Source organism: Oncorhynchus masou, chromosome 6 (genome assembly GCF_036934945.1).
Source record: "Oncorhynchus masou masou isolate Uvic2021 chromosome 6, UVic_Omas_1.1, whole genome shotgun sequence".
Classification (NCBI taxonomy): Eukaryota; Metazoa; Chordata; class Actinopteri; order Salmoniformes; family Salmonidae; genus Oncorhynchus; species Oncorhynchus masou.
In genome coordinates this window covers 80,334,752-80,359,532 of record NC_088217.1, presented here as the reverse complement: position 1 = coordinate 80,359,532, position 24,781 = coordinate 80,334,752, and the positions used below count along the sequence as shown (strand labels likewise).

The 24,781-nt window shown below is 42.5% G+C and overlaps 1 protein-coding gene across 4 annotated transcripts; it reads left to right on the top strand.

The window, feature by feature from the left end:
* Positions 1 to 597: 597 nt before the first annotated feature.
* LOC135542766 (paraspeckle component 1-like) lies at positions 598 to 23,878 on the top strand. 4 transcript variants are annotated; one of them, XM_064969948.1, is made up of 9 exons: positions 599 to 1,163; positions 1,519 to 1,820; positions 1,938 to 2,033; positions 2,235 to 2,431; positions 3,347 to 3,431; positions 3,507 to 3,612; positions 9,985 to 10,042; positions 12,571 to 12,725; positions 13,530 to 20,572. In XM_064969948.1, the coding sequence occupies exons 1-9, from the start codon at positions 750 to 752 to the stop codon at positions 13,746 to 13,748; spliced, it is 1,632 nt and encodes a 543-aa protein (XP_064826020.1). In that variant the 5' UTR covers positions 599 to 749; the 3' UTR covers positions 13,749 to 20,572. The 4 variants fall into 4 exon arrangements, with proteins under 4 accessions (XP_064826022.1, XP_064826021.1, XP_064826020.1 ...); XM_064969947.1 differs by having other exon boundaries at positions 13,527 to 20,570; XM_064969950.1 differs by lacking the exons at positions 9,985 to 10,042; positions 12,571 to 12,725; positions 13,530 to 20,572 and adding an exon at positions 23,681 to 23,878 and having other exon boundaries at positions 598 to 1,163.
* The last annotated feature ends 903 nt before the right edge of the window (positions 23,879 to 24,781 follow it).

The following is a 24,781-nucleotide window of genomic DNA, read 5'->3' as shown; positions in this document are numbered from 1 at the left end:
AGAGTTTTCCCACCTTGGGAAGGGAACCAACATACTGCTGTTACGAATAGCAATCATTTAGATAGACTATTGTAAAGTGGCTGTTCCACTGGATGTCAGAAGGTGAATTCACCAATTTGTAAGTCGCTCTGGATAAGAGCGTCTGCTAAATGACTTAAATGTAATGTAAATGTAGTAAAGTGTCAGCGGCAGCACACTGAATCTTCCCATTACATTTTTTTTTGTACCTTTATTTAACCAGGCAAGTCAGTTAAGAACAAATTCTTATGTTCAATTATGGCCTAAGAACAGTGGGTTAACTGCCTGTTCAGGGGCAGAACGACAGATTTGTACCTTATCAGCTCAGGGATTTGAACTTCCGGTTACTAGTCCAATGCTCTAACCACTAGGCTACCCTGCCGCCCCATTGACCTTGAACATGTGCGACACCAGCATCAGCATCAGCATCAGCATCAGCATCAACATCAGCATCAGCATCAGCATGCCACCGTGCCATGCAAAACCTTCCCGACATCCCTGATCTTGTGAAAGTCTTCGTACACCACCTAGCGGCCAAGGGGAAAAACACAGCCACGTTGAATACCTCGCGTCAACGGTGCGCGCGCAGTCATCGCCATTTTGAATTACAGCCGCACTTCGCTGGCTGATGACTGAAAGGAGGCAAGATTTCGTCGTTTCTGAAATATTTCTGCGCATTCAAAGCTATATTTACTGGATACATATTGTGAGAGATTTACATCGCTCTAAGTATGGCTCACCGAAATCTAAAGCAGGTCAACATTCAAAACAACGCACCGTCGCCGAAACCTCAGCAGCAGCAGCAGTACCACCAGCAGCAGCACACAAAGCGCAACATGGACTCTCCAGGCATGGAGCGAAGGCCGAATGTTGCGGATGGGAAAACCCCACCACCAAAGCCGCCGACGGCTGCCAGTCCTGCGGCAGAGGGGGAGGGTGGAGCCGGAGAGTCGCAGGAGATGACGCTGGATATAAAGAGTTTCAGGAGACCCGGGGAGAAAACCTTCACGCAGCGTTGTAGGTTGTTCATCGGTAACCTCCCGACAGACCTCACGGAGGATGATTTCAAAAAGCTGTTTTCCAAGTATGGCGAGGCTAACGAGGTGTTTATCAACCGAGACCGAGGATTCGGCTTCATTCGACTGGTAAGACTGTGTTTTAGAGTAACGTTAATCTGTAATATCTAACTCCGTGGTGAAGGAAGCTGCTTTTGAATGTTGGCGTTTAGGCCGCATTAGTATCGATAGCCATCTGTTTCCCCTAGTTAGTTAGCTACTATTTATTACTCAGGCGGATGGGTCTGCCTGACCAGTTGTTAAGCCTACTCCCCCCACCCGAAGCCATTCATTACTTGATACATTGGGTCCCTTCGAAACATACTTGACTAGATTTTATGGCAACACTATCTAGGTGGCAATTCTCATTAATCAATCAAGACTGCATAAAAAACGCTTGAAAGTTTGCTATCAATGGAGCCTAACCTTTGGCCTGGTTTTCTAGGAAACCAGGACGCTGGCGGAGATTGCCAAGGCAGAGTTGGATGGCATAGTGCTGGGGAACCGACCTATCCGGATCCGCTTCGCCACGCACGGCTCTGCCCTCACGGTGCGGAACCTTTCCCCCGTGGTCTCCAACGAGCTCCTTGAGGAGGCCTTCTCCGAGTTCGGCCCCGTGGAAAGGGCTATCGTTGTCGTGGACGACCGCGGAAGGCCCACTGGGAAGGGCTTCGTGGAGTTTGCCAACAAACCTTGTGCTCGTAAAGCCCTGGATCGCTGTGCTGACGGGGCGCTGCTGCTCACCACGTAAGACAACCAACGACTGCATTTACTTAGTTACCTGGTTTACGAAATAACCCAAACGCGCCAAATCAATTCCAAGCAGTGTGAGTGATCACTCCCATCTCACCATGTTGTCTCCAGGTCTCCTCGGCCTGCCATTGTGGAACCCACCGAGCAGCTGGATGAAGAGGATGGACTCCCAGAGAAGTTGCTGGTGAAATCTGTACACTACCACAAGTACGTTATACACACAATCTCCTATTGGGAGTTTTACTCTCTGTACCAGTCTTGACAACAGGAGTTCTTTATCATAACCAGTATGAATTTGTTGATTTATTCACTTGCCTGTCAGTGTGTGTGTGCACCGTTCCACTTTCCTCATGGTCTCCCTGCAGGTCTTAGTCCAGCCACTAACCCCTCTCCTCCCTGTCTCCCCAGGGAGAGGGAGCACCCCCCGCGGTTTGCCCAGCCGGGAACATTTGAGTTTGAGTACTCGTCCCGCTGGAAGGCCCTGGACGAGATGGAAAAGCAGCAGAGAGACCAGGTTGAGCGCAACATCCGAGAGGCAAAGGAGAAGCTGGAGCAAGAGATGGAGGCCGCCAAGCACGAGCATCAGCTCATGATGATGAGACAAGGTACACACACTCAGAGGAACCTCTCACACACACTGAGGAAGACACTCACTTCTCAAGGACAAAGTTAACATGTTACCTTTTGTGTTGTGCGCATATTCAACATTAGCAGACATAGCCATAGGCCTACTTCAAGTGTTGTCAGAAACTGTCACATGTGAATACAAAAAAACATTAATACCAAGCCAACCCCTTTCTCTCAGACCTGATGTAATACCAAGCCAACCCCTTTCTCTCACACCTGATGTATTACCAAGCCAACCACTTTCTCTCAGACCTGATGTAATACCAAGCCAACCCCTCCTCTCAGACCTGATGTAGTACCAAACCAAGCCAACCCCTCCTCTCAGACCTGATGTAATACCAAACCAAGCCAACCCCTTTCTCTCAGACCTGATGTATTACCAAGCCAACCCCTCCTCTCAGACCTGATGTAATACCAAACAACCCCTCCTCTCCGACCTGAAGTAATACCAAGCCAACCCCTCCTCTCAGACCTGATGTAATATCAAACAACTCCTCCTCTCAGACCTGATGTAATTCCAAGCCAACCCCTCCTCTCAGACCTGATGTAATTCCAAGCCAACCCCTCCTCTCAGACCAGACCTGATGTAATACCAAACCAAGCCAACCCCTCCTCTCAGACCTGATGTAATATCAAGCCAACCCCTTTCTCTCAGACCTGATGTAATACCAAGCCAAGCCAACCCCTCCTCTCAGACCTGATGTAATGCCAAGCCAACCCCTTTCTCTCAGACCTGATGTAATACCAAGCCAACCCCTTTCTCTCAGACCTGATGTAATACCAAGCCAACCCCTTTCTCTCAGACCTGATGTAATACCAAGCCAACCCCTTTCTCTCAGAGCTGATGTAATACCAAGCCAACCTATATTTCTCTGTCATCTCCTCTTTCTCAGACCTGATGAGGCGTCAAGAGGAGCTGAGACGTCTGGAGGAGCTTCGCAACCAGGAGCTGCAGAAACGCAAGAATATAGAGATGAGGTACGTGTGTGTACCTCCCACTCTATTTTCTACTTGTCAGAAGTGTGTGTGTTAAACGTTCTCTCCTGTTTGTAGACATGAGGAGAGGCGTAGGCAGGAGGAGGAGATGATGCAGCGGCATCGAGAGCAGGAAGAGATGAGACGCCAACCGGACGGCTTCAAGCCAAACTATGCGGACACCGTGAGTTCACCGGACAGACACACAAACATGCACACACAAAGGTCAGACCGGCTCAAGCCTAACTTCATGAAGAGTGTGAATACACTTGGAGAACACACACACAGCCAACATAGACATTCACATCAGTACAGTCAGTATCACTCATTTCTTGGTTTTTGAATACACAAACTATCACACTTTAAAAAAAGTTTCTTCAATTCAGAGAAGCAGTGTTCACACACTTTCATTCACATGATTCTGCTGAGGGTCTGCGTTTTAGATGGGGATTTTGAGAACATTCTGATAGGGATTTTTCGGGTCCATCGATCATGTTGGGTGCTGAGAAGAGATGCCTAACAGTCCTACCGCTCTACGTCACACTGATGATGATCAAGCATACTAGGGACGGGCACGGTTAATTAAATACCCGGATATCTGACCGAATGTTAGTATTCAGTTACTTGAGTGTTAATTTTTTTAGATATTTATTTAGACCTATTTTAACGATGGAAAAGCTTTGTCTATATTACGTCATCCTTGTGATATTTTTATCTACAAAGAAATACCAGGACATCTGAAATTCTTAATTGAATTAAACAACAAACCTTTGAATGTAGTTTCTATAGCGGTGCGTTGAGATACTGCTGGGTATTTAGCCCTCCAGGCTGCCTGACTCGGTATGCCATTTCCCCCACTTCAAATAGCAATGACAGGCACTCCCTTGACAGAGTTTCCACAATACCTGACACAGATCAATGCAAAACACTCACCAGAAAACCTTTTTTTGTAGCAGAAATGCTTCTATCACGGCGAAAATCAGACTTCTCTTTCGCTGTTGCTGTTAGCCAAACTACCGGAAACGCAGTATCTCCTCTGTTTACCTCTGCCATGTGCATTTTTTGACTATCTGGAAAATATAAGTGATGTTATTTGAATAGTAAAATCATTTTGAATACCCATTCCTAAAGCATCCCAGAATGCTGCCTTTCTCTTTTCAAATAGTGTCCCATATCACTATAGGAGCATATCTTTTCTAGGCAACTACAGATGAACATAGTGTACCGTAGTCCTGTGTGTGAAAGTCTAATAAAAATGTATTTTGGGTTGGTCTAGTTTAGGGTAGCCTACTACCGATTTAGTGCTATTTCTTATCTAAGTAGCATGTCACAATACCAACAGGGCTCTAGGTTTGGTTTTGGTATCTTCCAAAGACTTTCGCTTGGAAGACGCAAACCTGATCTGAAATTGACCTCAAGCCACTTCATTCTCCTTCTTACGGGACTGATAGGTGTAAGCAGTGCAGCAATTGCTCAACCTAACCCTCCAATGGGCTTAGGGTAGCAGCTGACAGCCACCATCTTGTTTACACCCATCTGGTTTCTTCAGATCTGCTAAAACCAAAAGAGAAAGGCCGAGGGGTTTTCATATTGGTTCATCGTTGTTTTACTGTGGTTTTCAGGGTGTATTTTTCTCACCAAACTGATGTCTAGCAATTAGCAGCCCTTCTAAGCTGTGTATCCACAATACTATCCTCACAGCCAGCGACATAAAACACCATGTAGCTGTCCCACGTTATACGTATATCATCAATTCAAATGTCTGTTGTATTTACCTGGGTTTTCAACACCTATTTTACTAAAGTAGTATGGGTGAGGGACACAGAACAAAATACTGCTCTATCTCTGCTGAGTTGTCTGAAGTAAGTTAGATCCTGTAACCGACAGCTTGGCTTTCTTGTGGGAACGTTAAGAGGGGAGAGGCTAATGATTGACAGACCCTTTCACCACAATGCTCATTTGTGATGCTTGAGTTTGTTCCAGATGAGAGTAACTTCACTTCCAGAGAGAGTCCTCAGAATAGTTCTAAGGTTTTCCATGAAGGCGATAGGGTAACTTGAATGTCAATCTGTTAAAATGTTAATGGCATGTCTATAAATGGCCACTGTGCAAATGCTGTGTCCTTTGGTATCTTCACTTTATCTAATCACTTGACAAAAACACAGGCAAAGAGGTGAGGAATCTGTCATCAGCTTTTTTAGGTGGATTTTAATGTCTTTCATTTCAGGCCTAAGTCTTGGTCCCAATTTTCAGTACTTCAATAGTCTCCAGTCAACTTTTCATCATTGCAACTCTGTGATCATGGGTTGGGAAACATACTGACATTCTCAGGAAACATGTGTTTATCTACCTAGCCCTTGGTGCACTTGTATTACTGCATGCCTGTGGATGTGATGTGTCTTATGATGTTGCTGCATAATAACTTTTCTTCTCTGTTTCTATTGTGTGTTGAGAGGCCGTAGAGAAAGAGGACCGGCTGGAAATATCGTACAAAGCACCCTCTGCTGTTACAGCCACCCTTACACTACTCTTAGCATGAACTCTTGCTCCTATGCAACAGTTACAACTCCTACAGCTTAACCCAAAACAACCCGCACAAGGATTAACATAGATCTATTGTCGTTACCCTTTACCATTAGTCTTGTGGGGTGGGGGGGGGGGGTGTTACACTGGCGGCAATCTCAGAACATGCTCGCAAGCCTCACACACACTTACGAACAACACGTATACCTAACACACTTTTTGTCTCCCTCTTACATTTTAGTAATTTAGCAGACGCTCCCATCCATCCTTAGTTAGTGCATTCATCGTAAGAAAGCTAGGTGAGACAGCCACATATCAGTCGTAGTAAGTCAATTTTTCCTCAATTAAAGTAGTGATCAGCAATGTCAGTGCTAGTAGGAAAAGACGAGTGCAGGTTTAAAAAATTAAATGATGCTCCATCCCCTAACTTAATGCGCTATCGACCGAGGAATGAAAACCAAAAGGGATGGTTGAATAGAAGTCCATAAGACAAAGCTGAACTACAACTTAGAAGTCAGAAGTGTCTGGCAATAATATAACTTTTAAAGATCTATCAATTGGGCACCACTTTGTATTCAATGTGTCCCGTCATCCAGAGTGCCAAAGTTGTGCTCGTGTAAAACATACACAGGATTACAGTACAGTATATGTAGGCCTACTATTATTAGTGGCACTAGCAAAAGTCCTCACTTTAAATATTTTACACAAAAAAAAATACTTATGGTTGTTATTATGTAGCACGCTCTTAACGCAGTTTCAGATAGAAATACCATTTCAAATTTTAAAATGTGTAGACTGGTCTGGATTAAGTTGCTTGCATAGCGTTTTTTTCATAGCATTTTATTTTGATAATAATAATTTTACCCCCTTTTCTCCCCAATTTCGATCTTGTCTCATCGCTGCAACTCCCCAATGGGCTCTGGAAGTGAATGCCGAGTCATGCGTCCTCTGAAACATAACCCGCCAAACCGCGCTTCTTAACACCTGCCAGCTTAACCCGGAAGCCAGGTAAACCAATGTGTTGGAGGAAACACCGTTCACCTGATGACCAAGGTCAGCCTGCAGGTGCCCAGCCCACCACAAGGAGTCGCTAGAGCGTGATGAGACAAATGAAGCTCCCCCTGTCAAACTCTCCCCCTAACCTGGATGATGCTGGGCCAAATGTGCGCCACCCTTTGGCATTCCTGATCATGGCCGGTTGTGTGATACAGCCTGGGATCGAACCCGGGTCTGTAGCAACACCTTTAGCACTACGATGTAGTGCCTTAGACCGCTGCGCCACTCGGGAGGCCCTGCATATATACTTGTTAAATTATTAAACTTTTTGTCCTTAAAACTTTGTATAACAATGTGACTTTTTACACATCAGCTGCTTTGACCTCTTTCCCAACAATTTAGACAAAACTTAGAGGACATGAAATATTTGTCTTCTCTGCTATTCAAATCTGAAATCGGGAACGGAATTATCTTCTAACAATCAAACTATACAGCTGTTTTAGGAACCGCATCAACTATCTCTTCACTTTTGACTACTTTCATAAAAACTTAGTGTATGAAATCTTAAGTCTGCTTTTCAAATCTGAAATCAGAACAGCAATATCAAATTATTATTATTTTAATGTATTTTACCTTTATTTAACTCGGCAAGTCAGTTAAGAACAAATTCTTATTTTCACTGATGGCCTAGGAACATTGGGTTAACTGCCTGTTCAGGGGCAGAACGACAGATTTGTACCTTGTCAGCTCGGGGGTTTGAACTTGCAACCTTCCTGTTACTAGTCCAACGCTCTAACCACTAGGCTACCCTTACTCTAGCCTACCGATCTAAAACAGTCACTACTGCAATGTAGACTACTGCTAGTACTTCTAGGCTACTTACTATACTACCTAGTCTCCCACTGAAGGCTACTATTCATAAATTAATTTTATAAATCAGTCACACCCTCTACTACACCAGACTCAAATTTTCAACACTAACAAACTTCTACCACTAGGTGTAACATATTCATCACCCCTAATTATAGCCTACAACTTTTCTAATTCCTTATGAGTAAAAGTATTGTAGTCTGAGTGTATTTACTGTATTCGTGATGAAATATGTGCTCTGACTCCCCCACACGCCAAAGTAATAAGGTTTTTATAGTTGTCTATCATAGTATGGGCTTATCAGACTAGATATTTTATCATTTAACTTTGGCTATAATTCTTCACTTAAGTAAAATGTTTTACATTTCTTCAACTACCACACAAATACTTTCAAATACCTAAAGCAAGTCCCACAATTTTTTGTTAATTGATAATTACCTTCTAGTTACTTTTTAAGGTATAAAATAAAAATGTTTAGTAGTAGTGCATACTGTACTTTGGGGAGTATTTATCCATAAACATTTGTGCGGAAATTGTTCCAAAATACCTATATCAGATATTCTGATCAATACTCAAGATTTAATTCCAACAAATACTATACATTTTGTTTTGTTTCTCGTTTAACAGTTCTCATTCTTTTTCTTTTAAAGATTCTTCCATTTAATTAACTCAAACTTTTGTAATACTGTCACGTGTCATGTTAATTAACATGACATTTTAATTTCCCATACTGCACTTACCTCTGTACTCAACAGAGACGAGAGTGAGTGTGTGAGAATTTGTTGCCTCGTGTGTTTGTCTGTGATGAGAATTTGTGTGTGTGTACTTAAACTACTTCATGTGCTTGTCTTGAAGGAGTGTTGTGTGCAAGTATGTGTGATGGAAGTGTTCGATCTTCAATGTGGAACATTTGCATTGTATTCCAGGTAAGTATATTCAAGTGGAGCTGTAACTATATAACTAGAACACAATTTGTCCCACAAAAGATGAGTGAATGCAGCTGGTGAAGGATTTTTAGTGTCCTTCCCTCATTAACTATTTAAATGTAACATGATTTGAAATATAGTATATTAATATGTAATATATGTACTATTTACCCATGTTTACTTTGTTTTAGCTGGCCAGTTTAAAATTCACAGGAAACTCAGATTTGACAACATTTTGGACCAGGAGGTGTATTCTGTGGTTCTGCAGTGTTTAGAATGTTGCTGGTAGAAATGCAATGAGTAGAGCTGACACTGTTCCCTATTACACGTTACAGAGCATGTCTGTTCTAAACAATGCTTTTCTATCTGTAACGCGTCTGACGTTCACACTATAACGTAGCACACAGGACTATACTGTATGTGTATCATATTTGTATGATGGTGTGAGTGAGCGAGTTGGGAGGATGTTGAGTGTACTTGCATATTATTTGTGTCTGCGAGTGTGTGTGTGGGGGGGTTGAGTGATAATGTGTACTTATGTGTGTGTGAGAGGGCGAGTGGGGGCATGTTTATTGCATGTCCTTTATAATATATTTTATGTGAGTGTGTGTGTGAGGGGAGGTCAGTGTTGATAATGTGTGTGTTTTGTACAGCTTCATTTGTGGGTTTGTGTAGTGTACATATATATTTGTGTTTACTAATGTTTAGGTTGTCTGAACATTAATGTGTGGAAGGGATTTATCTACTTCTCTATCTTTTCTCTTGCATATTTATCAGTAACCCTTATTCCTCTATTAGGCTGTAATTACCACAAGGTCACTTCAGTGTTTGATCAACTTTGGACTAAATCCATGTTATATTTTGGTTTGGCCCATATTAAGTTATCACATACAGACCCATATTGACCTTTTTAGATGGACCTTGAGAATCCATACTGGACACATAGGTAACTTGTTAAGCAAACCTAGGAACTCAGATGATCATTCCGTATGTGCTCCTCTCACACTAAATTCTTACATATCCAATACAGTATCATTCCACACACAGCTTTTGTAACTTCTCCTTCATGACTTTTTCTATCACAGTTGGGAGAACATTATTATCCTTATTCCCTGGCTGTTGCTTATATATCTGTGTGAGTGTTGTGATGTGTGAGGAATCATCCTACACATGTCCTAATGGTCCTAGTAGTTATTGTCCACAAGGTTTACGGGTGCACCACTCTTCTTCACTTCTTCCAGAGAGAACAGGAAATGAGAATGGGTGAACTGGGCCCTCGTGGAGCCATTAATATGGGAGGTAGGGTCATAACGATGACTCAGCACTGACTGGTCCATAAACAACCATGAACTACCCCCTCCCCCTTTCGGTGTCTACAGATCTAAAGGAACTGGGAAGGTGTTGGCCATATGGCTATGTTTGTGAAATTCTGGTAACTTTCTCAATTCCCAGGGACTGGGATTCCTGCAAAGCCTGGGAATTTGAGGAAAGTTACTGGAGTTTTGCCACAAGGCAGAAGTTCCCCCTAAGAAGGCTAGGTGGAGCCTCCGCCATATTGTGTGCACCTGGCTAGTTCCTTCAGGTCGGCAGACATTAAAGGGCTCGGAGCAGGGCTAAAGACATATTGTGAGGCTCTGAACGGGATGGGCTGTGTGAGGCTCATGGTGGCTCCTTCACCACTTCCTGATTGTAACCCGGGGCTGCACATCACCTACATACTGTGTGTACTGAAGTACTAATACTACTGGGGGAAATATGCTCATGTGGCGTAGTTCGAGAACATGCTAATCATGTTGTTGTGTCACTGATTAGAACTGTGAGTGAGAGTGACTAGGGTGTAAGTGTGTTTTGGGGGATTGTGAGACTGAAATAATCGTGGAGGGGTTAAAGTTATCTATCACTGCAAAGGATTTCCAAATGTTTTAGAGATTTTTTGTTTGTTTTAATGGCTAAATGGTGTAATTCAGTTTTAATACATGTACCCAATTATCCTCTTTCCTGACAAGTAATGATGGTCATGCCTTTTTTTATTTGAATGAAAAGGGAGTTTTGCAGTCGATCTGAGATTGACTTAAATTTCAGTCATGTGATTTATTTTGTTTTTACCCCTGATTTGTGTGGAGAAACTGAGTACATCAATTCGTAGAAAGACACATCTACCTTTTTTAGTGTGAATTTTACATGATGACTTCACTACTTATGATCTTTTTGTTATCAGGTCATTTGTTATTTAGTCAACTGGTTGAAGGAAACCATTGTTTTCTTTAGTCCTTAATGTTTCATGTAACTTCACTTTTGCTCTTTCTACAGACCTACTTATTTATAGGTTACCTGATTCGAACAATAGATGAGGCCCAAACCGAACAAACATTTCTAGCTTGAGGGTTTTTAGCAAATATTTTGTATCAGCAGTAGCCACCAATCCAACACTTGGTCAACGTTTATCTACAAGCTTAGAATAAACCTACCCCTTTGATTGTATTTACATTTAATGTGTGTGTATGTTTACTACTTACAAACATAATGCCGTGGGTTGTTCAAGGAGGTGGTGGATTATTTTTATTGAGGGGGGGGGGTTTGCAGTATCATTTCTGTGTGTGTATGTTTACTACTTACAAACATAATGCCGTGGGTTGTTCAAGGAGGTGGTGGATTATTTTTATTGAGGGGGGGGTTTGCAGTATCATTTCTGTGTGTGTATGTTTACTACTTACAAACATAATGCCGTGGGTTGTTCAAGGAGGTGGTGGATTATTTTTATGGGGGGGGGCTTTTTGCAGTATCATTTCTGTGTACATATACCATCTAGGATAAGTTGATACTCTGTTCATTTCTAGCAATGTGTGTGGGTGGGTGGGGTCAGTTCATAACTAATACAGCTCTGTCTCATTTAGTACCTAGAAAGCATTATGAACTCTTTACTCGTGTTTCCATTAGTAGTTGATGCAACATTTTCTATCTTAAAAAAACAAACAATTAATGTTATTTTTTTATTAAATGCCTTGTCATCCTACGGATGCTTTTAAAGACCTGTATCTTATGGCTATGAATGCTGTGAATGGGATTTGGGTCCGGGGTTGAGTATCTGGCAACGGTGATGTGCAGTCACGGTATTTAACCTAGAAGCAGAACTGGGTGATGGCGTTCTTTCGCCTGAAATCGGAAATTCATCCTGACTGAGGGCCTCTCACAGCTTGTCCCACATTGCTATTTTACTGTAATGGAACTCTTGCTCTGTTGATTGAATGGTACGATACACTGCTCCTGTTCCCAATGACCTGTAAATAGTCTGTTGTAGGAATCTATCTGCTAACGTTGGTTTTTGGTTGTTCAGCTATATATTAATTCAATTTGACCAATTTTAAGGCATAGCCTAATGATTACATGTGCTGTAGACTTTTAAACTGCCTTATGAAATCATTAACAAATTATGAATGTATGTTTTTAAAAAGTCAATTGAAAAATTCATTAGGCCCCCAGCTCATGTAACATGAGACCAACATTTTACATGTTGCGTTTATATTTTTGTTCAGTGTATATATTGATATGGATATCTCACCACAGACTAACAAAATGTGATATGTTTTCAATTGTGTACCACAGTGCTCAATATTTTTGACTTATTTTTCCTATCAAACTAGGGAAATGAAACATTTGACACCTACATAATTGGCATTGCTTGTGTGACCAACAACCAACGTTAGCTAGCTCTGTCAGCCCTGAGAGATTTTTACACCACTCTACAACAACAAACAGTGCACACGGGGTGTGATGGGTGGGGTTTACTTCCAGTGTGACCAAACGATGCTACGTTGTTTTGCGTGTAGATGGGTTTAACCCCGCCTCTGTTGCCGGGGCCAGTGTAAACCAGGGACCCCCTCAAATGATTGGCATAGGCATGAGCGGAAGAACCGGAGCCATGGGCCCCGAGGGAACTCCAAACATGGGCGCGCCAAACATGATGCCAGACAATGGAGCCATGGTAATGTATGCGCGAAGATGGGCGCTTACTCTCAACCTCTTCAATTTCTCTCAATAACTCGCTCTCCGTAACCTGCTCAACCCTTGGTGCTGAATAGAAACTGCAGTGTATTGTTTTCAGGTTTGAACCAGTGGTGAGAGGAGATGCCAGAGGCTGCTTATGGATATTACATTCCAATGTGTTTTACATTACATTACATTTAAGTCATTTAGCAGACGCTCTTATCCAGAGCGACTTACAAATTGGTGAATTCACCTTCTGACATCCAGTGGAACAGCCACTTTACAATAGTGCATCTAAATCATTAAAGGGGGGGGGGGGTGAGAAGGATTACTTATCCTATCCTAGGTATTCCTTGAAGAGGTGGGGTTTCAGGTGACTTTGATTTGAATAGTTTATGGTACAGATATCTCGTCCAGCTGGTCTTTTCTGGCATCTTTTCCCCTACCATTGCGGTATATTTAATCATGATATCATGTATCCCTTGGTGGTGATTAGCAAATTGAGGTTAATAATAACATTTACTCCCCTGACTTCACTATTCACATCATGAGGTTAGTGCGGGTTAGGAAAGGGATTCTCATAGCTTATATCAGCTCTGCACCCATAACTAATGGACTGATTCCTCTCTCCCTCTTCTGACTCTGCCCGGAACTCCTCTGCTTGCCTACTTTGACGTTCGGAACGCCTTCTCATTGCCTCGCCAAAACGAACATTGTTATTGAATATCCCTCCCATCTGATTCTTCTGCATCTGGACTGCTCATAATATCTCCACCAACCCTATCCCTTTATGCTGTAGCAGCGCAACGATAGGTTCCCCCAGGGGGCTCCTAATCAGATTGGTTCGTCCCCAATGAGTGGCCGTCCAGGTGTCGAGTCCCCTCAGCAGCAACAGGCAGTGGGAGCAGGGCTTATGGGGGCAGGGCCTGGACCTGCAGTGGGGGGGCCAGCAGGCTTCGGGAGGGGAATCCCTGTTGTGGGAAACTATGAAGGGCCTAACAACAAACGTCGCAGATACTGATTGTGTTATTATGTTTACATTTTTTCAACGGTGTACCCCAAGGCTCAATATTTGGATCTCTTGCTTTTCCTTTCTCATTATGTAAAATAACTGATTTATTTTCTCATCAAATGTTTGTTTCTGTTCTTTTAATTTGGGCTGATTATTTCCCTCAGCTTCTTCATGTGTACCAAATGTTGACTGAGGGGAAAAAAATACTTGTTTTATATCAAAAGCCAGGCCCAATAGTCATGCAAAAACACAAATCTTCAATGTTGGCCTCCAAAGGCCAATGTCAACTGCGATGTATATTGATGTAGTCAGGTCTGTAGGTAAGGTTTAGGCCAATATTAACTGTGATGTATCTTGATGTAGGCAGGTCTGTAGATGGCTTATAAACTTCTGTATGATGTTGTTTCTTGATTTTTGCTATCAATATCCTATCCTCCTGTTATTGTTGTTTTCAGTAGATCCTAGTAACAAGTGAAGGCCTGCATTGCCTCTGCAATGGTTAGCTTACTTTGATTTCCTCCCGTCCATGGAATGTCTTTCCAGTACATTGCATCCTGTAGTAGTAGTTTGGCTAACTGCAATAAAACTGTGAAATGCCATTTTGTGAAAACTAAGTTGATTGAAGTAAAAAAAAAAAAAAAAAACTAATTTGTAGCCTCTCTCTCTCTTGCCTTTTTAGATATTTTGAGATTTCTCACCTCCATCCTTGTTTCAAGTATTATGAACTCAAACTAATCTCTTAATTTTTCAGAGTAGAGCCAAAATGATGTCTGTGTAAAACATGCACAGCCTTATGTTGTCACCCAGAGTCACATTTGTTTATTTGAAAGCTATTGGACACAATATTTTGCCAAGGAACATCTATCGTAGTATCGCGATACTGGTATCGAGACATCACTATTGGGTGTAATTGATCCTCAACCAGGCAAAATACCTATATCGGATATTCTGATCAATACACTAGAGTTTAATTTGAACCAATAAGCTACTCTACATTTTGTTAGTCATTTCTCATTCTTTTTCCGTATATTTAAAGTTTCTTGCATTTTAATTAACTTAAAATTATAGACAAACTTTTGTAATATTGTCATGTGTTATGTTATTTTATCATGACATTTGAATATCCCGTACTCGTGCACTTACCTCTGTACTCGAGCGAGAGAATGTGTTGCCGTGTGTGTAGAAACATAGTAAAATCATGTGCTTGTCTTGAGTGTTGTGTGGAAGCATGTGTGATGAAAGTGTTTGATCTTCAATGTGTAACATTTGCATTATATTCCAGGTAAGTATATTCAAGTGGAGCTGTGACTACACTACATGACAGTATGTGGACACCTTCTCATCGAACATCTCATTCCAAAATCATGGGCATTAATATGGAGTTGGTCCCCCCTTTACTGCTATAACAGCTTCTGGGAAGGCTTTCCACTAGATGTTGGAACATTGCTGTGGGGATTTGCATCCATTCAGCCACGAGCATTAGTGAGGTCGGCACTGATATTGGGAGATTAGGCCTGGCTCGCAGTCGGCGTTCCAATTCATCCCAAAGGTGTTCGATGGTGTTGATGTCAGGGCTCTGTGCCGGCCAGTCAAGTTCTTCACACCGATCTCCACAAACCATTTATGTATGAACCTCACTTCATGCACAGGGGCATTGTCATGCTGAAACAGGAAAGGGCCTTCCCCAAATGTATGTATTTTTGATTGAATATCCAAAACATACAATATACGTGCAGTGAAGCCGCTCAACAACTACACCACACCAGACTCCCCTTCAGAGCGAAACACAGAAGCATCCAGGGTCAACGCCCTGCTAAAGGGCATGTCAACAGATCTCCCATGAGGCCAAAAAAGGATCCAAACCCGCCTCGCCCGAACCATGAAAAACAGTCTGACCATTGTTCCTCGTCCACCAAACTATACAGTTGGCACTATGCATTGGGGCGGGTAGTGGTCTCCTGGCATACACCAAACCCAGATTCGTCCGTCGGACTGCCAGATGGTGAAGCGTGATTCATCATTCCAGAGAATGCGTTTCCACTGCTCCAGAGTCCAATGGCGGCGAGCTTTACACTGCTTAAGCCAATGCTTGGCATTGCACATGGTGATCTTAGGCTTTTGTGTGGCTGCTCGTCCATGGAAACACATTTCATGAAGCTCCTGACGAACAGTTTGGAACTCGGTAGTGAGTGTTGAAACCGATGACAGGCAATTTCTACATGCTTCAGCACTCTGCGGTCTTGTTCTGGGAGCTTGTGTGGCCTACCACTTTGTTGCTCCTAGACGTTTCCAATTCACAGTTACAGTTGACCGGCGAAGCTCTACTGGAGCAGCTCTGGCAGGGCAGAAATTTGACAAACAAACTTGTTGGAAAGGTGGCATCCTATGACAGTGCCACGTTGAAAGTCACTGAGCTCTTCAGTTAGGCCATTCTACTACCAATGTCTGTCTATGGAGATTGCATGGGTGTGTGTGTTCGATTTTTATACACCTGTCAGAAATGGGTGTGGTTGTAATAGCCAAATCCGCTAATTTGAAGTGGTGTCCACATACTTTTGTGTGTGTAAATATGTATGTGTGTCTAGCTTGAACACATACACCCACTATAGATGAGTGAATTGAACCGGTGAAGGAATTAGTTTAGTGTCCATCCCTCATTAAGTATTTTGAATATAGTATATATGTTTAATTTGTGTTAGCTGGCCAGTTTTTTTAAATTCAAAAGAAACTCATATCTTGCAACATCTTAAGACATTAAATGTAGATTTTTGGACTAGGTCTATTCTGTGGTGCTGCAGTGTTTAGAATGTTGCTGATAGAAATGTAATGTGTAGAGCTGACACTGTTCCCTAATTACACATTACAGAGCATGTCTGTTCTAAACAATGCTTTTCTATTTAACTCTTTTGACTTTGACAATATAACGTAGCATACAGAACTATACTGTGTGTGTATTTGTATGATTGAGCAAGTGGGGAGGATGTGTCGAGTGATAAGGACGTGCACTTACACATGTTTGCGAGGGAGTGGGGGAAGATTTAGTGGCATGTCCTTCAAGATGATTTGGGATTTTAGTAGTCTTCTGTCAGGCTGACTGCAGGAATGTCCACCAGAACTGTTGCCAGAGAAATTAATGTTAATTTCTCTACCATAAGCCGACTCCATGTTTAGAGAATTTGGTAGTACGTCCAACCGGCCTCAACAGCAGACCAAGTGTGACCACGCCAGCCCAGGATCTCCACATCCGGCTTCTTCACCTGCAGGATCGTCTGAGACCAGCCAGCCGGATAGCTGATAAAAGTGTGGGTTTGCACAACCGAAGAATTTCTACACAAACTGTCTGCATGCTCGTCATCTTCACCAGGGTTTTGACCTGACTGCAGTTCAGCCTCGTATCAAATCAAAGCTTATTTGTCACGTGCGCTGAATACAACAGTGAAATGCTTACTTACAGGCTCTAACCAATAGTGCTAAAAAAGGTATTGGGTGAACAATTGGTAGGTAAAGAAATAAAACCGTTAAAAGACAGGCTATAAAAGTAGCGAGGGTATATAAAAGTAGCGAGGCTACACACAGACGCTGGGTAGTCAGGCTGATTGAGGTAATAGGTACATGCATATATGGTTAAAGTTACTATGCATATATGATAAAGAGTAGCAGCAGCAAAAAGGGGGTTGGGGGGGCACACAATGCAAATAGTCCGGGTAACCATTTGATTACCTGTTCAGGAGTCTTATGGCTTGGGGGTAAAAACTGTTGAAGCCTTTTTGTCCTAAACTTGGCACTCTGGTACCGCTTGCCATGCGGTAGTAGAGAGAACAGTCTATGACTGGGGTGGTTGGGGTCTTTGACCATTTTTAGGGCCTTCCTCTGACACCGCCTGGTGTATAGGTCCTGGATGGCAGGCAGCTTAGCCCCAGTTATGTACTGGGCCGTACACATTGGGGATGAATCAGAATTAGTTGGGTAACATAAGATGTTTTATTTTCATAATATGCTTGTGAGATACTTGTCATTTAGAGGTTATCTTTTTGTACTATAGTTTTGGCCATTTGCAGTTATCCTTTCTCTGTCCTGGGTTCAGTTACTGGGGCCACACAGAGGGGAGAGGTCAGGCTTGTCATGTGTAAACGTATCTTTTAAACCATGTGAAGGGATGATTGAGGGGGAACCAATTATCTCTTGGCTCCACAATGTCTGTTCCAGTCACTCCCTACTTTTCCCATTGGGGAGAGGAGGATGGCAGTGTCTGGAACCATTCCATGTTCCCTCTGAGGTTGCCCTTATTTATCTTGACCTAGAGGCTCACTCTCCTCTCTGTGAGATTGTCCAGGATGGGTTGTATTTGGGATGGGAGTATCTAAAATAACCTCATCCAATGGTATATATCAATTGTTATGTCTTGGTACTATTTTGTACCAAGAATGAGATAAAAGCTTTGTTTAGGAGACCAAACTGAACGACAATTTATAGCTAAATACTGTCTGGCGATGGGATACTCCTCTCTCAAGTAAAATATTTCCTTGTGAAAGTTCCTATTATCTGTGTTTTGTCATCATGTCGACTAGGGGGGTGGATCTTTGCTATAAAAGATCTCAGTTGCCATTATGTTGACCACTCAACTTTTTATTAGCTATACTGAAATGTTGAAAGTCAAAATGCTATTGCAAAAGCTTAATTCTTATTAAAGGTGAAGATTAAGCATAACTCTGACTGGTGTGTGATTTGCTCTCTCATCATTTGGTAATTAAGGATATTTCCACGACAACACACTACCCTCTGTAGTGCCTTGCGGTCAGAGGCCGAGCAATTACTGTACCAGGCAGTGATGCAACCAGGATGCCGTTGATGTTGCTACTGTAGAACCTATTGAGGATCTCAGGACCCATGCCAAATCTTTTTAGTTTCCTGAGGGGGAATAGGCTTCGTTGTGCCCTCTTTACGACTGTCTTGGTGTGTTTGGACCGTTCTAGTTTGTTGTTGATGTGGACACCAGAGAACTTAAAGCGCTCAACCTGCTCCACTACAGCCCCGTCGATGAGATTGGGGACGTGCTCGGTCCTCCTTTTCCTGTAGTCCACAATAATCTCCTTAGTCACGTTGAGGGATAGGTAGTTATTCTGGCATCACCCGGCCAGGTCTCTGACTTCCTCCACTTTCGATGGCCACTGGCATGCTGGAAAAGTGTGCTCTTCCTGAATGAATCCCAGTTTCAACTGTACTAGACAGATGGCAGACAGCATGATGTCGTGTGGGAGAGCGGTTTGCTGATGTCAACTTGTGTACAGAGTAACCCAAGGTGGCGGTGGGGTTATGGTATGGGCAGGCATACGCGAGAGACAACGAACACAATTGCATTTTATCTATAGTAATTTGAATCCACAGAGATACCGTGACGATACTGTGACGAGATCCTGAGGCCCATTGTCGTGCCATTCATCCGCCTCAATCACCTCATGTTTCAGCATGATAGTGCACACTCCATGTCGCAAGGATCTATACACAATTCCTGGAAGCTGAAAATTTCCCAGTTCTTCAATGACCTGCATATCTACCAGACGTGTTACACATTGAGCATGTGTGGGATGCTCTGGAAGTCAAGATCAACGTGCACAACAGCAGGTTCCAGTTCCCGCCAATAACCAGCAACTTTGCACAGCCATTTAAGAGGAGTGGGACAACATTCCACAGCCACAATCAATGGCCTGATCAACTCTATGCAAAGGAGATGTCACGCTGCATGAGGCAACTTGTGGTCACACCAGATACAGACTGGTTTTCTGAACCACGCCCCTACCTATTTTTATTTTTTTTTAAGGTCTCTGTGACCTACAGATGCATATCTGTACTCCCAGTCATGTGAAATCCATAGATAAGAGCCTAATGAATTTATTTCGATTTGATTTCATCATATGACCTGTAACTCAAGTCTTTGGAATTGTTGCGTGTTGTGTTTTATATTGTTCAGTGTAATTTGGCCCCAAAAAATGTCTCAACAGAAAGAAACAAAAATGGTTTAAACCTTCACAAAAGTTTTGAACAGGCTTATATTGCAGCAATTACCAACAAAAGCGGTGCCTTCTGTAGGCCTACAAAATAAAAAACAGTTCAAACTTAATTTAGCCAACAAAAATGTCTCAACAAAGAAACAAAACACTTTTTCCAATAATAATATACAATACTAAAACAAAGTATAATCAATATGAAAATAATATTTTCACTATATTATACTTTGTCGCTAATGGTGATACGAATAAATTAAATCAAAACCCTCTAATTTTACGTCAATGAAAATCCATCTTCACAATCAATAGTAGGGCGAGGGCTGTTGCGGTGACCATATTACCGCCACACCGGTAGTCATGAAGGCAGTCAAATTCCACATGACCGTTTAGTCAAAATAATTAGACTTCTATCGCTCTGATTCTGCTGATGGCCATTAGTAGCCTACCAAACTTGCTAACTGCCTGGTACTCAGCGCACTAATTGTCCCTCTAATCACTGACATCAATGCAAATGTATTCAAATCTAATAAAACAGAGCTCATGTTGTGAAACTTTTTTTTTTACCCCCTTTTTCTCCCTAATTTCGTAGTATCCAATTATTAGTAGTTACTATCTTGTCTCATTGCGACAAATCGGGAGAGACGAAGGTCATGCATCATCCGAAACACAACCCAACCAGGCTGCTTCTTAACACAGCGCGCATCCAACCCGGAAGCCAGCCGCACCAATGTGTCGGAGGAAACACCATGTACCTGGCGACCTTGGTTAGCGCGCACTGCGCCCGGCCCGCCACAGGAGTCGCTGGTGCATGATGACACAAGGATATCCCTACCGGCCTAACCCGGACGACGCTAGGCCAATTGTGCATCGCCCCAAGGATGCACAATGGGTCTAGCGTCGTCTGGGTTAGGCCGGACGACGGGTTAGGCCCCAAGGTCGCGGCCGGCTGCGACAGAGCCTGGGCACGAACCCAGAGTCTGTGGTAGCACAGCTAGCGCTGCGATGCAGTGCCCTAGACCACTGCGCCACCTGGGAGATCTGCAACATTTCTATAGGCTATGCAATTGCTGGAGAAAACAGAGCGATGGCCGCTGATGGTCGCTAATAAAAAGAGGGTCCCATCAGCTTTCTATAGGATAGGCCTACTATATGTATTTGTATGTATTAAGCACATGACTTATTCACAACAGGAGTATAACCCACCTGGCTGGCATGAAATAAACCACCGGGAAAAGCTTCTTCCATTTGCTCTTTAAGTACAGAGATGACATTTTTCCTGCTGCCCCTGTTTCAATACACATGCATGATAATGGTCCATTCTAAATCAAAACAAATTTCACACATTATTTAGTATATGTAAAGACGAATAAATCAAGAATAGCCTGATGGGTGACAATATTAGCTTAATATTATATACAATTATTTGTGAATTATGCCCAGCATATTTTATAGCCCATAGGCCCATATGCTTTAAAGTTTGTATCACAACTAAAGTGGCCAAATAACATCTTAAAATGAAGCACATTTAATCCGCTTTACAAAGGGCGCCTAACTGGCATACATAAGCAGCGTGTGTTTCAAGTTTGGGGAAGATAATTTTCACCATAAAAAATGCACCTTTTCTAATAAAAGCATTACATGCATAACTGCATTTGCGGTCACTTTTGATAATGGTGTTTTCCGCTAATGGAACATTCACGCGTATAGCCTACTACCATGTGCTCATTGCTGCGTGTATAATGTGAAGAAATAGACTAATATGTAGTAAACATTTAAAGCTGAAGTTTTGACCTGTTGCGTCAGCCACATTGCATTAAAAAAATGTTTTGATGCTAGTGGTTTTATTCGTTTGGGATCTCGCATCCCACAACTGTCCCAGACTGTTTGGAATATTTATTTCTCGCGCTGAATAGAATAGGTCAACTTTTGTACTATGGGGGATAGTAGACTGAAATAGGCTATTCCTTTTGCTGTTCGTTAGGCCTACTCATATTGTTGGCTGACGAAAAGTAAATGTGGACAGTTCTTCCCATATCTTCAATATGATTTTTCAAATCATCATGCAGCCTAACAATGTATTAAAAAGCAAAACATATAGCCCAACATTTGTAGAACAAGTTACATTAATAACTCTAAATTGAGCATAAAGGAGTACCTATTTATTTGTTAACGCACTCCCTCAAATCATTATGAGAAAATATATTTTGTTCAACTTTGTTCAATTTAATTCTTAATACTATGAAATAATGCCACGGAATTCTAAGCAAATCCTGTCCGCTAAAGGAACTAGTGTAGCCCACAACCATTTGGCATAGCCACATCAAGACCTAACATAAGGACAACTCAGAGTATACTATTCTAATGAAATAGACATTTTCTTCATATCATGCTTCTTTAGACCTGTCTAAAATAAATAATGGATTTATTGTGAAGGTGTAGGCTATGTTACATGGATTTATTAGACTTTTTAAAATTGTAGACTATATGTTGAAAACAGGAGATGCTAAATGTGTTCATGTTAATTAATGGTCAATTACCTTATTTGCTTGACAATCACCGGCTGATGAGATTTCGTGACTGCCCTAGCCTAGGCCAAGGCTCCTTTCACTCGCTCTCTCCGTCTCCACAGCAGAAGGCACATGTGAGGTGAGCAGCCGGACCCAGTTTCAGCTATACATTTTTATTGGGTTGCAATTGGCTGACACATAACAAGCTTGCGTAGTTGTCATCAACTCACACACACATTAAAGAGGACGGTTCTGGTTGGTAAATCAATTTCAATTGCACGTACCTGAGACCGTGACAATTATATCAGATCTGAGTCAAAAGTCTGAAATATAGAACCCGACCGGGTCCCTGGTCAGATCTCAATATTTCAGGCCTGTTGAACCTGAAATAACAGCATTTCTGTAGCTTGTTGGTTGCCTAGCAGCAGGACTGACAAACACTGCTTTAGGGCCACCTGTTCCGTTTAACACAACAGTCCTTACAACATACACCTGTCATTAGTATCCTGAATGAATGTTGTTTCATTGTCCTCTGTGACATGACACTATTAATCCACTTGGTGGAACCCACTGTGTATTAGTAGAATGAAGGAAGAATTAATAAGGGAGTCAATGAATGAAGGATGCTTGTCCTTCAAGTGGATATCACCTGGTGACCATCTCGCACTTCAAGGCCGCAGCACCGTCGGTCATTCTAAATGATCGGTCTGACTTGTCCTGTTTCACTAAAGCATGTACCACATGGAGTTTCGTATTGCATCTGTCTGACACACACACACACACACAATTGTTTTCTCAATCGATATGTGTTTGTCATCTACAAAGTGTGCACCCAGAGGGGGTCCCAGGACCGAGTTTTGGAAACCCTGAACTACTTAGTAAATGAACCTCATCTATCAGTACTCCTCATAAGCCAATTGACATATCAATATAACGAGTAATAATGGCCTGTTTTACGGATGGAGGTTCGGTGTTGAAACAACCCCATGGGTGCACAACTATGCTCCTTGAAGGCAGCTGGTTTTCATCCTAGTGTAACATCAAAGATGTATTCAGTGAGGTGAAACATTGACCATTTCAGATCAACATCGAAGTTAATGAGAAGAGCTGACATGATTTACTCATCTAATGACAGACAACCATATGTTACATATAAGTCATTTAGCAGACACTCTTATCCAGAGCAACTTACAGGAGGAATTAGGGTTAAGTGCCTTACTCAAGAGCACATTGACAGATTTTTCACCTAGTCTCTGGGATTTAAACCAGCACCCTTGTGGTTACTGGCCCAACGCTCTCAGTAGGCTACCTGCTGCCCTGTTCTAATCTATACAATGTATTTCTATCTGTAGAGGATTTCCTGGATTGGGATAGGTCGACTGGTGTGGAGGTGGTTTTAATCATGTCATTGTCTCCCTCTGTTCCCCAGGTGCACTCGCTCTACATGCTGCAGATATGAGACCAGAAAACTGGTTAAAAACAACAACATTAACATTGCTCTTCAGTGTTACCTCATTCCAACTGTTTTTATTTGGATTCCCTACAGGTAAGTGTTGCTTTTTCCTCCTATTTATTCTCCAACGCAGTGTTATGTCTCTTATTACAGTAAATAAAAAAATACAGCTTACAAAAACCAAGTGTTTGGTGCCTTATTCCTTTATTGATTGATTTCAGAGGTAATGACAAAGTCTTCTTTGTATGACGCTACAAGCTTGGCTCACCTGTATTTGGGGAGTTTCTCCCATTCTCCTATGCAGATCCTCTCAAGCTCTGTCAGGTTGAATGGGGAGCGTCACCACACAGCTATTTTCAGGTCTCTCCAGAGATGTTTGATCGGGTTCATGTCCAGACTCTGGCTGGGCCACTCAAGGACATTCAGAGACATGTCCCAAAGCCACTCCTGCATTGTCTTGGCTGTGTGCTTAGGGTCGTTGTCCTGTTGGAAGGTGAACCTTCGCCCCAGTCTGAGGTCCTGAGTGCTCTGGAGCAGGTTTTCATCAAGGATCTCTCTGTACTTTGCTCCGTTCATCTTTCCCTCGATCCTGACTAGTGTCCAAGTCCCTGCTGCTGAAAAACATCCCACAGCATAATGCTGCCACCACCATGCTTCACTGTAGGGATGGTGCCAGGCCAAACAGTGCAATCTTGGCTTCATCAGACCAGAGAATCTTGTTTCCTCGTGGTCTAAGAGTCCTTTAGGTGCCTTTTGGCCAACTCCAAGCAGGCTGTCATGTGCCTTTTACTAAGGAGTGGCTTCCTTCTGGCCACTCTACCATAAAGGCCTGATTGGTGGAGTGCTGCAGAGATGGTTGTCCTTCTGGAAGGTTCTCCCATCTCCAGGTTAGTAAACTCGCTACAATCATGCAGTAATGTTACAGTGTACAGTCAGTAAGCAGTTTAGCACTGACACCGGTGGGGCCCAGTGGTAATAAATGAGTAAAACCAAAAGCTTACCTTGACTTAGAAGAGCTCCAGTGTTGTGTTGGATAGTCATAGCCAGCTAGCTGACATAACATCCCTCTGTTTGAGT